The following is a 16,613-nucleotide window of genomic DNA, read 5'->3' on the forward strand; positions in this document are numbered from 1 at the left end:
ATGTAGGAAAATAGGCAGCCTTAAATTGTCTGGTTGCTGAGACGCCTTCTGTGAGAGAGCATGGTTGCTGAGACGTTGGAATGTTGATGTGAGCTGTCCCCAGAGTTGAATGATGGAGACAGGCTGCTTGTACGTCTGAGCTCATGGCCGGCCGAGAAAGAGAATGAAAAAAGCGTGAACGTTTAGATGTTGAATTCCACGCATGCGCATGAGATAGGGCGTTACTACAGATATGTAATAGAAATAGGCCTTGGAAGACTTCATACATAATGCAGTTGGTTTAGGACTCTGCATATTGTGCTTCACATATGAGAAAACACGAGGTTACCATATTTTCTGGCATACAAATCAATTTAGTATATAGTGTGAACATGTAGTGTAAACATTCAAACAGTGTTGCTATCTTTCCAAATCCTGCTGCATTTTAAATGGACTGTGGACCTATCTTTTTTGGTTGTAAATTTTGATCCCAAAAATTCAATTTGTATTCCAGGAAAGACTGTAAGGCACATTGAAAAATATATTGTGTTGTAGACCTGTCAAACCCATGTCAGCATAGAAAAATAGGCATACCGATGATGATGGTGGTGGTGGAGGTGGTAGCAGTGGCAGTGATGATGGTGGTAATGACATCAGCGATAATATTACAAAACTCAATATGTTGATATTTTCTCAACAATCAGTCACACACTAATTAATCTTTAAATGTCCTTTACTGCTTAGATATGTTTTGGTCATGTCTAGCTTTAACTTAAATTGAATTCCAACATTGCGACTGGTTCTTGACAAGTATGACAAGAGGCTATTTTTACATAAATATTAGAATAAAAAGTGAACTTTTAGCTTCTAATAAGAGTTGTGCAGTCTGCAAGATTGTGTCTAGCTGAGAGACAAGACAATGGTAAACAGAACGAGAACAGACAAACAATAAATGGATAAACAAGCAATACAGAAGTGGACATATGAAAATGAATAAATGTAATTTAAGATGAAACCATTAGTGGATGGATGAGGGTCAAAAACAAAATAAACAAACACAATATAGCCTCGGGAGAAGATGAAGTATGAGTAATGCTATGAGGGAAATCCTAAAGGATTGGAAACAAAAGGGCAACATACAGTAAAACAGGCTGAAATTAGAGAAATTACAACTGGTTGCCAGCATGAAAAAGGAAGGAGAGTGACAAAAGTTCTTAATCTCAGAGTGAAAGGCATATTGTGTGATGCTTGTGTACAAATTATGTAGATACTAGAAAAGAAAGAACCTAGTATGTTCTGTTGGATGTTCATATAATGACAAAGTCCTAATGTATTGAGAGAAAAATTAGGTATAAGATGAATAAGATGTAGTTCGCAAGAAAGAAGACTGCACTGATTTGGTCATTTGATGCATATGAATGAAGACAGCTGCATGAAGAAGTACCGGTTGTTTAAAGTGGATGGTACTTGTGGAAGAGGGAAACTTAGGAAGACACAGGACAAAGTATTGAAGGCTGCTCTCACTTTTCTGTACCTTATAAAGGAGATGACAAAGGACCAAGGTGATTGTCAATTTGCTGTGCTTGGGAAGACCCATTCATCTCAGTAAAAATAATACCCTAAAAGCGTTTTGTTTATGCTTGTCCATAGTGGACTCTGCATCTACACCTACTTCAGCCCATCAGTCATTCCCCACATCTTATCCCTTAAAATCCATCACTCCACTATCTATGGCACTACTTGGCTGCTGTAATCACATAAGAACAGGATTAGCATATATTAAATCACATCCCTGACTGTTTCACAAGCTTTCTCTTACCTTACCCTGGAACCACTTCTATCCCTCATTCTCATTATCATCACTTCTCACACTATTTTCACCAATCATCGCCTTTCTCTGCCTTCAGTTTATCTCTCTCCCTCTTCTGTCATACTTCATCTTAACATCTCTCATATGTCACAATTCTCAATGCTCTCTCATATAGTGAGTGGGGCATGCCCCACTCACTATAACACTCCCCACCATATATCGCTACATCTCTCTTCCTGTTACCTCTACACCTTGCATATCATACTTTTACTTCCTGATCTATCCTTCTTCCTGAACCACTTCTATCTTTCTCACCTTACTGCCCATTTCCATATTGGCATTTCCCACCAATCACACCTCCACCCTTGTTTATCACTCATTACATTCACCCCTACCTCATCTCTAACCGTCTGCTACTCTCCTCTTAAACAGTGTTATGAAATTATCTCCCCCTGCTGCAATCCACTGTTTACATCCTCTCTTATGTTCACCTTTTTGTACCTTGAGAGTTCGCTCTCACACCCCATCACTACCATTCTTTATCTTCTTCGCTACTACTCCCATCCACCGTATAATACTGGGCAGCCATATATTTCCCCTAGAGCAAGACACTTGTGTTTGTCCATCCGTCATACTTCAGCCTCAACACCTTGCATAAAGTCTCATGCCCCTCTCAAATACTCATCACACTTAATCTTGGGGCTTTTTGTATTCTTTTCCTGTTTTGCGAGTACTTGGCAATCTTAGGAGCTCACTGCAACCTTGTGGATCCCCAAATCCTGTCAAATGTCCAACTCATGTCAGCATGGTAGGAAAGACAAACAACAGCATAAGAGACACAGCTCACACCAAAGAAGAACCTAAAGGAAAAATAGTAATAGTGCTACCAATAAGGAAGGGACGACTGGCACCAGTGATTTAAGTGAGGAAGATCAGAAGATTTTAGATGAGTTGCAATAAGTAATGAGTAAAGAAGCAAGAAAAAGATTGCCAGCATTAAAAGGCACCAACAGAAGGAAGCTGCTAGAAATGACTAGGAAAGTAGATTGTTATCAGTAGGATAGATATTAAAAATATAGGGGGCACTAACTTACTGAACTATGCAGGAGGGTTAGTAGTCACCAGAAGATTAGATATTTCACAGGGAAAAATTTTAAAAGAACAAATGTGGAAAAGGAGACTGCAAAATAAAGTGAAGACTTTCAGACAAGATCTAAGTAGAATGGAAACCTGGAAACTGAACAAGTTAGGAAACAAGATGAAAATCTTCCCTTGAGAAAAGATACTTAGTCAAAGAGAAAGGATTTGAGACAGTGATAGAAGTGTTGAAACATTGTATCATAGCAGTAGCAGGCAAGTCCTCCAGATATCTTAAAAGAATAGATCAGTATCAATAGAATAGATTATTTGAGACAGACCAGAGGAGATCTTATAACCAAATGAATAGTGAAGAATGAAGTACTGAAGTGCAGAAGAAGCTAGAAAGTTCTGGAGTAATATTTGGGATAAGCCAGTCAATCATAATGGAGATGCAGTATGGTTAAAGAAAGTGAGGGAAGAAATAGCGAGTGAGAAGCAGCCAAATCTAAGACTATATAGTGCATTTATAAGTAAAGTGATAAGAAAAATGCTGAATTGGAAGGGTCCAGAACCAGATTTAGTTCAAGGGTACTGGCTAAAGAAATTCAGTAGTTTACATGGGAGGCTGAGGAAACAACTTCAGGATTGCCTTAATGGAGGAATAATACCAGATTGGATGACTAGATGGAGAACAGTACTCATTATGAAAGATAAGAGCAAGGGTAATACAGCTAACAACTGTAGACCAATCACTTGCTTACCATTATTGTGGAAGCTGTTTACAGGAATGCTTTCAGAAAGCATTTACGAGCACCTTGACAACTGGAATTTACTGCCAGAACAAAAAGGTTACAGGAAGAAGGCTAAAAAAACGCATAATCTATTATTCATAAACAAAGCAGTTCTAAATGAAGTAAAAGCTAGAAAGAAAAATCTAACAATAGCATGGATAGATTATAGGAAATTCTATGACATGATCCAACATGCATGGGTAAGTGAATGTCTGAGTATATTCAGTTTAGCAGACAACATAAGAGAATTAATTACCTTTAGCAGGAAGAAATAGAAAGTAGATCTCTACTCAGGTGACACACTCTTAGGAAAAGTTAATATCAAAAGAGGACTCATTAAACCCTTTAATATTTGTCTTATGTTTGGTGCCCCTCAGTTTAGTATTAAGGAAGGCAAAGGCAGAGCATCAGTTCAGAAATATTAATGGAAAAATTAACCATTTGCTCTACATGGATGATCTGAGGTTTTTTAGTAAGAATGAAAAGGAGATAGATTCCTTAGTACAGACTGTAAGACTCTTCAGCAAAGATATAGGCATGGAATTTGGCATAGATAAGTGTGCAATATTAGTCATGAGAAGGGGACAGGTAGAACATTGAAGGCATCCAATTACCAGATGGCCAGACATTAAAATCATTGAAAGGAGAGAGTTATAAGTGTCTAGGAGTATTAGAATCTGACCGAGTACTAACTATTGAAATGAAAACGAAAATTGAAAAGGAGTTCATCAGAAGGATGAGGAAGTTAATGAAGTCAAAGCTAAATGGTCCAAATCTAGTGAAGACTAAATACTTGGGCAGTATCATTACTTAGATACTCAGCAGCTTTTGTAGATTGGACAAAATCTGAATTAGCAAAGCTAGACAGAAGAACTAGGAAGGAATTCAAAATGAATGGAGGACTCCACCCAGGGGCAGGAGTAGCAAGATTATACTTACCTCGAAAGGAAGGCAGAAGAGGGTTAATATCAGTAGAAGACTGTGTGGTGTTAGCTGGAATAGATATAAACTCCTATGTAGGTAATAGTGAAGAAAGTTTATCAAAAGCTGCTAGAATCACAGCAAGACATAAGGAAACCAAAAACCCAAACGAAGTTAAAAACCAGAAAAAAGAACAAATTATCTGACTGGCAGGAGAAGGCGTTGGGTAGATTCCCAAAGATACTTGCAACAAATAGTAGTAGTGAGACATGGCTATGGTTGCAGAAAGGAAAACTGAAAAGGGAGACGGAAAGTTTGTTAGTAGCTGCACAAGATCATCAAGCATTAAGAACTAATTGGATAAAAACCAAGATAGACAAAAACCAAGTAGATTCCCAATGTAGGTTATGCAAATCAAAAGAGGAAAGCGTTACTCATATAGTAAGTTAATGTAGCATGCTGGCACAGAAAGAATACAAGAAAAGACATGACAACCTAGGGAAAGTAATCCACTGGGAGCTATGTAGAAAGCTAGAATTTGAACATACTGATAAATGGTATGAACATGAACCTAGTAAAGTACTAGAAAGTAAGAAATACAAGATGTTGTGGGACTTTAACATTCAGACTGACACAGTAATAGAAGTTAGAAGGCCTGATTTAGTAGATAAAGAGAAGAGAAAGTGCCAGATAATTGACTTTACAGTCCCAAATGATAAAAAAATCAATATGGGAGGTATAGAAAAAATAGCAAAGTACTAGGACCTAGCCATTGAATTACAGAGACTATGAAAAGTGTGGGTGAAATGTATCCCAGTAATTATAAGTGCATTGAGAACTATCCCTAAAGATTTGAACAGATGGATAGAGGAAATAGGCATAAAACCCAGTCTAGTACAGCTCCAGAAAACAGTGTTATCAGGGACAGCTAGGATACTTAAGAGGGTTCTTGGCATCTGAAGTTACTTGTTGTAGTCTGATGTTAGGATTTTATCTTTTTCAATAGTCTAATCTGTTGTGTGTATATGAAAAATAATAATAAAGGGTTACTGTGTGTGATAAGTTTACTGATTGGCTTTTCAGTTGGTGCTGTCATCATGTCTTTTCATTTCTGTAGTCCTTACCACTGCAGTTATTTCTGATGAAATCTGTATCCCAAAGTGATAAGCACTGGCATAGCTGTGTAGTTATTAAGCTTACTTCCTAACCATGTAGTATCTTGGGCAAGTGTCTTCTGATACAGACCTGAACCGACAAAACATTCTGATGCAATTCCAAGCAGCAGCAGTAATACTAGTAGTAGTAGTTGGTTGTAGTTGTGGCAGTATCCTACTCCTCCTCCTCGAACAAGAGATCTCTATCTGTCTCAATTTTTGGCACTAGATTGCAGTTACATCCCAATGTAGCCACCTGCTAGTGCTTTAGTTTCTGCAGACCTTCTCCATGTTGTTTTGGTCTGCCATGCTTCCGTCTCCCTTAGGGTATCCATTGGATGGCTCACATTGCAATGTTGAAAACAGGCTTCCATAGCGTGCTGACACCATTTCCTCCTTGACCTAAATTTCTATAGGTTACTGGTTCACTTGTTCCCATAGAGCTTTGTGAGTCTGTCTTGCCTGTCCAACTTCACTCACAGTACTTAAGTTAATGTGAGGCTGTAGAAAACAACACTTGCTCAAGATGTCAGACAGCAGTAGGACTGAATCTGACTCTTGTGATTGTGAAGTGATCTTAACCATTCACTCATGCTATGTCTGAAATTATTGTGAAGATAGTTGTCATAGATTTGGTGAGTCAACCCACGCTATTTTGAGCTTGTTGTCGTCGTCATTGTTATCACCGTTGTCACTGTTGTCATTAGAGGAGGTAGTGATCATAGCATTGTTGGTGGTACCAGCAATGTCATCAGTGTTGCTGTTGGTGTTTAATGTTCTTTTTTCCATGCTGGCATGTGTTAGATCAGTGTTTCTCAACTATTTTTTACCTATGGATCCCTTTGCTATCTATTTTACTCAAATAGACACTCCTAGTCATTCGATGTTTAAATAATAATATTTTTTATAATTAAATATTATCAGGAATTATGAAAAAAATATTAAAACATTTTGTGTATTGTAGATGTATAACCAATTTACTGCGCATAAACTTTAGCAACAAAATCTTATATGGACCCCTCCTCCCAAGGGTCATATGTATCCTGATTGCAAACCACTGTGTTAGATGGTTTGACAGGAACCAATGAGTCAGAGGGCTGCACTGAGCTCCTATGTTTGCTTTGACATGGTTTCTACAGCTGGTTGCCCTTCCTAACATCAACCACTTTACAGAGTGTACTGAGTATTTTTTTTTTTTTGTGATACCAGAACTGATGTCACTAGGTACTTGCAAGACAAAACCCCATCAACTAATAAGGGTATAATATTGAAGGATGTAAAAATATGGCAGAGGGACAGGATCAGGTGTCTTGCTGAAGAGGTGTACATGGTTTCCCCAGCTGGAAAGAGAGAGAGATGTGAGGTCAAAGTACAAAGTGAATATGAGAGAATAATATAGGGTGTGAAAATAGTGTGGAAGATTATTAGAAAAAGGGACTGAGGTGGATGCAGCGAATATCAGTTTGAGGGAAGGGAAGTAAAGGAAATAGGAGTGGGTGAGGGAGTAGGAGGAAGTGATAAGGCACATAGTACCATTCACACCACAGTCATATGTTATGCTTGTGCTCTGACTTTCATGTGAATTAATGTTGCACAAAAGCACATTTCCTCATACCCTTATCTTGAACTCATGTTCAAAGCTCAAGTATGTTTGCCTGCTCAAAGGGATCTTTTTCCTTAACATCACCAAAGAGATGAAATGTTTTTTTTTTTTTTTATCTAATTTTGCAATACTAACATACACATTTTTATGAGTAAGACATTTTATATAACTGGCAAAAAAGTTATATTTTCTTTGCAATTGTCACAATACCTTGTAATATCTGAGGTGAGCAAAAAGCACTCAAGTGTATCTCAGATAATTTCACTTTTTACACTGTTCTCCCAATATCATCATTATCATCTTTGTCATTGTTACTACTGCCACTTCTGCTACCACCACCATAGAGCTTTTACATTCAGTTCTTAAATCTGACTAAATAAAGGAATGATATGCATCTGTTGTTTCTGACACCGTAGCTAGCTAGAACTAATTTAAATCACCTTAGATGCTCCTTACACTTATGTAAGATAGTTCTCTCTTCCGGGTTGTATGTTGCTCAAAGATATAACTTAATGAATGGGTTTTGTAAAGTTTGAACTGCTGACCATGTTGTCAGTTGTCTAGCACTTTTAACCTTATATCTATTGTTGTTACACAAATTAAAAAATATTAATCCTTTAGCATTTGAATTACTGTTAAATGAAATACATATTTATTCATTGTTTTGAATTAACTATGCCATATCTCATAACTTAGCCTTGAAATTTCAATGATGGGATCGTTTTAGAATTATATTATAGAGTATGTGTGAGAGGCTGGATCTGACTGGTTTGAACATAAAACAGAAAGAATTGGATGCAGTCAGCTTAAATGCTAGAGGGTTAAGCACTTTTTACAAAGTTAGAGTTGTAAATAGTCTTTTATGAATAAGCATTCACAGATGATGTGACTTGACAAAATTTAATGACAGATTTAAGAGACTTGTACTACCCATAAAAGTTATACTATGAATATTTTTGATATTGCATATATTTAGCAGTTTGAAATTGTAGATCCTTTAGTTTTCTCATTTCTATAATCAATACAATTTGATTTTAGATAAATTGTGCAGATAAACTGTGTAAGTGTTTATAAACAGGTATGTCTGTATAGATTCAAACACACATATGCACATACACATTTAAACATACATTAATATATGTATTTTTTGTATGTTTGTATGAGAATAAGAGTTAATTTGTGATCATGTGTTAAAATATTTACTGTTGCATTTCAGTAGTCAAATTTCCATCTATTAATTAAATAATCATACTATTGATCTTACTATTAATTATTTACTTCAATGATTTTTTTTTAAAGTAACCTTATTAGTCTATTATCTCTATTCTACCCTGTGAATTGTGATAGTTTGATAAATATTTTAAAATTATTTGTGATTATACTTGAAATGTATTTGATTTATTGATAATTATTATTTCTAATTATCATGAATTTTGCTTGTAAAAATATATTAGAAACATTTGGTTAGCTATTTTAAAAATTCACTATATATATATTTTTTTGTAAAATATATCGTTTGTAATATGATACACGAAAACTATCATGTGTACTATCATGTATTTCGATATTTTTACGAGTTGCCATCAACACATTTCTTCTCATCGTCTTTCCTTCTTGTACTCTAAACTAATTTCTGATATTTTCTCCCATAAAATTTGGAAAATAGGAGGTGTTTTTCCACCACAAATTGATCAATAGTAGATAACAAGCAAGGAAAGAAATTTTCGTTCAGACGCTCTCACAGACATGCAAAAAGCAAAGGCAGTTAAGTTAGTCAGTGCATTGTGAATGATGTCCCTTGTAAAACTGTTCTACGAGAGCGGCCAAACTGAAGTATTTCTATGAATCAGAAATGGTTGGCTAGTTCAACCAAGCATGAATCCCATGCAGGTTTTACTCCATCCGGTCTTTGACCAACTTGGAGATGTTGAAGACAGTGATTTACATAAAGCAGCACGAGATGGTAACTTGGATCAGATGCGATCCCTTCTCTCAGCTCCACACTGTACTCCGTTTGATATCAACCTGAAGAACTGCATGGGACAAACACCCCTGGCACAAGCAGCTGCTGGTACCAAACATTTTGACATTTATTTGTTTATTTCCTTTACGTATCCATGGTATTCTGACAACCTTTTCACTATGAATTATTTCTGTTTACTTCATTACTCGGCGATGTGTATGTGTAGAAAAACAAATCTTGTACAGCATAAAAGTCGATGGCGCGCACATACACATCACCGAGAGATGAAATGGTAGAATTAAAGAGAAATAATTTCAGTAGAGGAAATCATCAAAATATCGAATACGTTATTGTTTTTACAAAATCGATAATTTGTACTAAAACATTATCTTTAATTCTCTTTTCTTTACATTTGTTCGTTTGATAATTTGTTTGGTTTCTTTCTTTTAGGGTAAACCGAAATAAGATTTAGCCCTGATGTTATTTATCCTAAAGTATGTTGACGATATTCCAAACATGCGTTATTAAAAATTTTTTTAATTTCAACTTCTTCATCATTCAGTGATGTAGGAAATAAATCTAACTCATCACAATAACAAAACGGTGCAGAAATCGTTATTCTTACACAATAATATGAAGAGAGGCAGACTCTACAGCACCTTTGTCATCATCAATTTATTCCCAAGTAATAATTCGGATCTTAGACAGATAGCAAGATCCAGAACGATCATTTTTAACCATTGGTCCAAGACTAAACATTTTGTGAAATGGTATAATCTATCATAGCTTGTGCTTATTTCATGGAACTGGGAAGATGAAGCGTAAAGTCAACCTTAGCGTGATTTGAGCTCGGAATGGTAAGGGCTGTAAATAAATAAAGCAAGGCGTTTTAGCTGCCGTTTCTCATGACAATATTCACGAGGAAAATGATTTTTAAAAAGCCTATTAATGATAAATAGTAATAATTAATTTCACTACTACGACGCTTATAATTAAAGCCAAAGATCGCCTTTCGATATCTATGTAGTTTTTTTTTTTTTATAAAACATTTCAAAGGTGTTGCAAATTTAGCGAAACATTGATGGATTTTGTCTGAACCCTCTTTACATTTCAATTTTCAAAATCCTATTTCAGGTCTTTTGGTTGTGTCCCCAAACTTTCTAGCAAGGAACATCCGTTTTCCCCTTGCGTGATGCATAATCGGTGGGGGATGTGCATATTTCTATTTTAATTGTTTATTTACCGATTTGCTTTTTTCTCTCTCTCTATTTTCTTGCTGTTTACTTTTCTAAATTACGTTCTTTTTCATTGAATTATAGTAAATAACGATAGAAAATATTTCTTTAAAAAAAAAAAAGAGTTGCTTTTTTAAAGCTGTCCAAATTCTTTAAAGGAACGACTCTGGTTGACCAGTCGATCCCCAATATATGTATGTACTTATATATGTTTATTGTATAAATAATTGTATAATTTGTGAAATCTATATTTAGTTGTAAACTCTCTCTGTCTCTCTCTCTCTCTCTCACACACACACACATATATATAGTAAGTTTTGTGACTATTTTTTTTTCATTTCAAATATGTACTGAACAAATGAAAAAAAAATATCCTTGATAGCCGCTGAAAAAGCCATCGTGGAGCTGATTTCAGAGCAAGACTAAATACAGTGTAATGCAACTCTATATATTGTCAGGCCGTCATCTTGTACCATTATGCAAATGAGTTGATTCTGGTACAATTTTGTTTACATTTTCAATAAGTAGCTTTCTACTACTTCTTATTGGCATCATAAGGAAGGGAGGTAAGCGTATTCGCGTGTGTTAAATAACAACGAAAATGGTCGGTTCACTTCTGCACTTAAGCCATTGAAAAGATCATCATTGGGCTTAATTTCACACAAATAGTTAAAAGTATGTCTCTGTAGTCATATTTATAACTATTTAGTATTTAAATTACTGTGAGTTTAATAAATATTAGCTTGATTGGAATAGGAAGTTTTTATTGTTCATAAGTAGGTAGTATTATTGAAGCAAAGGAAATTGCATGCTCTGTTTGCCTGGAGCTTACTTCCAATACTCCTTACTATGCAAACATTATATATGAAAAAATAACAAACTCACCACAAGGTGAGTGCACAACAAGAGAGATCTTCAGAGGAAGAAATCCCATCCAAGTGTTTTGGCCGTTATACCTGACACTCTACAGGAGCCGGGCCCACCCAGGTCACGACTCTTAGGTGTCCTCCTGTTGCTTTCCAAAATCCTGTCTTCAGCAGGAACCTTTTGTTCCCAGCTCTGTGTTTTATTTCAGCCCACCAGGCCACTCTGACCGATGGAGAAGCCAGTTCTCTTCTTCCTTCTATTCCTGTAAATAACCAATGGAATCCATAACTAGGTTCACTGGTCATTCCTTTTCACTCATATCCACATTGAGCTCTTTTCAGCAACATTAGAGAAGCGTTTAATTGTGGCAGTTCTTCTGCAGCCTTTAATATCCAGCTGCCTGAGTAACCAGCAGGTTGATGCAGCCATGAATCCTTGCAATCCAACTTCAACTGTTTTCATTGTACAGTGGTAACCCTCACTTCCTAACTGCTTTGCTAAAGGGTTAAAATTAATAGATACAGCTTCATTATTATAGAAGATCAATAAAAATCAGATGCAAAAAGAAGCAAATACACAATACATAAAAAAAAGTATTAAATGTAACTGTTAGCAGATATGGATGTATAAACATCCTTGCTTAGATTGTATGGTGCACATACACTCACTCATACAAATTTACATGAGGATATAAGCATACACACACGCATGGTTTGGTGCTCACACAACGAATTAAATAAATGCTTTGTGCTTATAAGAATGGGGAGGCTACAGTTAGTTGATCCATACCATAAAGTAAATATGGTTATTAATTTGGTTAGCGATTGCTCAAATTCATTTTCACTGCATTATACAAAAATGCATTTATAAGCATGTAAGCATCTTGACAATCTTTCAGAAATCCTATTAATGATCTTCTTATTGGTCCACTATATATATAAAATGAATAAAAAGATGTTATTATAAGTGTGGAATAGATAAGTCTCCAACTTCTTATCCAGGGTAAAACAGTTTAACACTGATTCTCAACCATTTTTTCCTATTTTGGTTCCTATTTTACTTGGATAGACCCTTATAGCCATTCGATGTTTAAAAATCCCTAATATATTTTTATAATTAAATATTGTTAGGGATAGATGGCCCTTCTCGACCTGTAGAAAAGGCTGGGTAGAAACTCCATACAATGTACCCAGTGTAAGCTATGGACATATAAAAGGTGCAGCAATATCAAAGGAAGGTTAACTGGGAAAATAGTTTTTGTGTGTGGCAGATGCACAGGAGCAATAAACACTGAAGATGTACAGAAAACAGATTCCATCACATGCCAGTGGGAGAAACTAGAAGTAGTTAATAGCTTCTGCTACCTAGGCGACCAGGTCTGTAATGGGGGTGGTTGCTCTGAGAATGTAGTGGCTAGAATAAGAATAGCCTGGGCAAAGTTCAGGGAGCTCCTACCTCTGCTGGCAACTAAGGGCCTCTCGCTCAGGATGAAAAGTAGAATGTATAATGCAGGTGTGCGAACTGTCATGCTACACAGCAGTGAAACATGGGCCATGACTGCTGAGGACATGTGTAGACTTGAAAGAAATGAAGCTAGTATGATCCGCTGGATGTGTAATGTCACTGTGCATACACGACAGAGTGTAAGCGCCCTGAGAGAAAAGTTGGGCATAAGAAGCATCAAATATGGTGTGCAAGAGAGACAACTACACTGGTGTGGTCATGTGTTACATATGGATGAGGACAGCTGTGTGAGGAAGTGCCACTCCCTAACTGTGGAAAGAACCTGTGGAAGAGGTAGACCCAGGAAGACATGAGATGAGGTAGTGAAGCATGACCTTCGAACATTGGGCCTGACAAAGGCAATGACAGGAGGTCGAGACCTTTGAAGATATGCTGCGATTGAGAAGACCTGGCAGCTAAAGTGAGATCACAGCCACACCTGACTGACTCCTGTGTCGGTGGCACGTAAAAAGCACCATCTGAATGTGGCCGATGCCAATACCCCCTGACTGGCTCTCATGCCGGTGGCACATAAAAAGCACCAACTGAATGTGGTCAATGCCAGTACCCCTTGACTAGCCCCTGTGCCGGTGGCACGTAAAAAGAACTATTGAACATGATCAATGCCAGGCCCGCCTAACTGGCTCCTGTACCGGTAGCATGTAAAAAGCACCCACTAAACTCTCAGAGTGGTTGGCGTTAGGAAGGGCATCCAGCAGTAGAAACATTGCCAGATCAGATTGGAGCCTGGTGCAGCCGCTGGCTCTCCAGACCTCAGTCAAACTGTCCAACTCATGCCAGCATGGAAAACGGACGTTAAATGATGATGAATTGTATAAAAAAATTGTTAAAATATTTTGTGTATTGTAGAAATATAACCAATTTATTGCACAAATTTTTAACCATAAAATCTTATTTAGACCCACATTTTGGTGACCTGATATGTAGCATAAATGTCCAAATATGTAAATAAGAATGGCACTGCTATAAAACTATGAAAAAATATTAAACAAGTAACAATGTAAATAGATAAGGATGAACTATAAAAAAGAGAAAGATGAATTACACTTTTTTGTTGTGTCATTATGTTAATATTATTAACCCTTTAAGGCCAGATATAAATAAGTCTTTTCATGTGGGATGCAAAAAAAGGGGAAAAAATATAAGATGATAATCAATCAAACAGCTTATAATGCAAATGTGGCTTATATACACCCATCTTCTTCACAATTTAGCTGTGTGTCAATAAGCCACACATGTCCTCTGCAGAAGGAAAGTATGTTGTGTCAATAAGCCACACCTGACATTAAAGGGTTAAACACACACACTGGTTCAATTCCACTCTTTTATTATTAGTTGATTGGTTAAATACCCAACTAACTAACATAAAGAATCTCACAAACCAGATACAAAATCAATTGCACTATTGAAAACAAATGATGAGAGGCTTAGAAATTTCATTGAATTCAACTAGGCCAAGTAAATAAATGTACACAGTAAAAATAGAAGACATAAAAACAAAGATGAGAAAGTCAGATGAAAATACAAGCTAATAGTTATTTAGGTAAGTTAGATTGTGTTGATATATGGTAAAAGGAAAATGTTTTGAAGAACCTTGGTGAAACATGTTTCTCACCATGTAAACAGACAAGCGTATGATGTATGTGTTTATTGTATTTGGAGATGAGGAAAATATAAAGGTTGCATGGGAACCATTGATCTAGTGATTAATTGAATGTTTTTAGGCTTGTCAAAGTCATGCCTTTGTACAAATTCAGACAGTGGTGTTTGCCAATAGTGCTGTCTATGAAACACATTTCTCACCATGTAAACAGTGAATGTATGATACATGTGGTTATTGTGCTTATAGATGTATGCAGGCTTGCAGCATATCCTGTGCATACATTTTAATAATGGTAGTGTAGCACCCATTAACAGATGTGTATTGCTCACTGTTAAATGGTGTTTTACTATAAGCACTAAGCATTCCATTATAAGCACCAAGCATTCCACTCAGGGGTTGTAAATAATTGATTGGAACCTTTCCAATCAATTATTTTCCTCGAAATCAATTAATTTTAATTGTGGTACAGGCTAATTAATTATTGCAATTAATTGTCAATTATTTTGCCGAATATAAAAACACCATATATTTTGGAGTGTTAGCTTTGATTTAGATAAGAGCCAAAATGATAGGAAAATAAAAGACATGTCTTATTGTTTCATTATCAGATAACGTTCAAAGTTCGATTGTATTGATTTAGAATAGAGAACAAATAACATGTATACTCTACATAGTACAGTAGTTGAAAAATAAATAAATTGAAGGTCTTTAATTAAAAGAGTTTCTCAAATGAGTAGCACAATTAAAATGTTCTGATATAGCAAAAGATTTCTGAAACAAGGTCTTCATCCCAGAAAGTGTGATTGACTTTTAGAAATAATTGCATTTCTAAATTCATTGGTGTTAAGTATTGCTGAAAATCATTAAAAGTAACCTGCTGAGCTGAAGAAATGTTCCAAGATGTTGGACATTGGTAATAAAAATCTATAGTTCAGATATTGCTGAGGTAAAATTTTATCTTTTATGTGTTTTTTTTTTCAAACAAATTGAAGCAAAATCATCATCTTCTACAGGTTAATTAGACTGTTGTGACATATCTCTTACCACTTTTAGCTGATGTAAAGCAACCACTTCATCTGCAGTTAGCTCTGCTTCTGCTTGTAAAAATTTTCACAAGTTCACTTCCAAAATTTGGGCTGTTTACAATGGTTGCCAATGGAAACAAATATTTTAAAAACTCCTCATAAGGATATAATGCGAGAATTTCGTCAAAAATAATTCGAGCACCTCCCAAATCTATTTCTGTTCTTTGCAAGGTGACTGTTACTGAACTTAACCTATCTAAATTGTATTTTAGAGTCTGCAGATCATTATGATCGCGTGGAGTCAACAGATAATCAACCAGCTTTGGATCGCCTTGAAAAGAGTCTAAAAACGGCTTGAGTTAGATGTACCTCTCAATCATGTCATAAGGTTTTATTTCTTTGTATAGGTTGCAAAGGCATTTTTTTCCCAAAGTTTACCTGCAAGTTTTAATGATTTTAGCTTGCCCATCAACATATTAATTTTATCAAGCAGAACTTCCTGCTTGTCGAGATAAGCAGAAACAGTTAGATTGAATTTATGAGAGGCACATCCAATCAATGGTATTCTACACAAATTCGCTGTAGATTTGTTCACTGCACTCCTCTTATAGCTACATTTTGTAAATTTTTGTTATAGACACTTAACACATACTCTATAAATTTGACATAATCAGAAGCAGTGAATGATGTTTCATTTACCAATGGCGAAAATGCCAGTAAAACAGTACAATAGTCATTTTGATAATTGCACGAATAAGATGTACCCGGTGCAAGCTATGGACACATAAGAGGTGCAGCAACATCAAAGGCAGGTTAACTAGCAAGTTAGTTTTTGTTTGTGGCAGATGTTCAGGTGCAATAAAGACTGCAAACAAACAGGAAACAACTTCTATCTCATTCCAGGGTGAAAAACTAGAGGTAGTCGATAGCTTCCGCTATCTGGGCGACCAAGTTAGTAGTGGGGGTGGGTGCGCTGAAAGTGTAGCTGCTAGAATAAGAATAGCCTGGGCAAAGTTTAGAGAGCTCTTACCCCTGCTGGCGACAAAGGGACTCTCACT

General features: G+C 36.1%; 1 protein-coding gene across 1 annotated transcript in view; it reads left to right on the plus strand.

Annotated features, from left to right (window-relative positions):
* Window positions 1-8,940: 8,940 nt before the first annotated feature.
* The window catches only part of LOC106881981 (ankyrin repeat and SOCS box protein 12), a 20,504-nt gene continuing 12,831 nt past the window's right edge, over window positions 8,941-16,613 (plus strand). The window contains exon 1 of the mRNA XM_014932515.2: window positions 8,941-9,409. Within this exon, the coding sequence (XP_014788001.1) occupies window positions 9,214-9,409 (196 nt within the window). The 5' untranslated portion in view covers window positions 8,941-9,213. The remainder of the gene's footprint in view (window positions 9,410-16,613) is intronic.

This window comes from Octopus bimaculoides, chromosome 10 (assembly GCF_001194135.2).
Source record: "Octopus bimaculoides isolate UCB-OBI-ISO-001 chromosome 10, ASM119413v2, whole genome shotgun sequence".
NCBI lineage: Eukaryota > Metazoa > Mollusca > Cephalopoda > Octopoda > Octopodidae > Octopus > Octopus bimaculoides.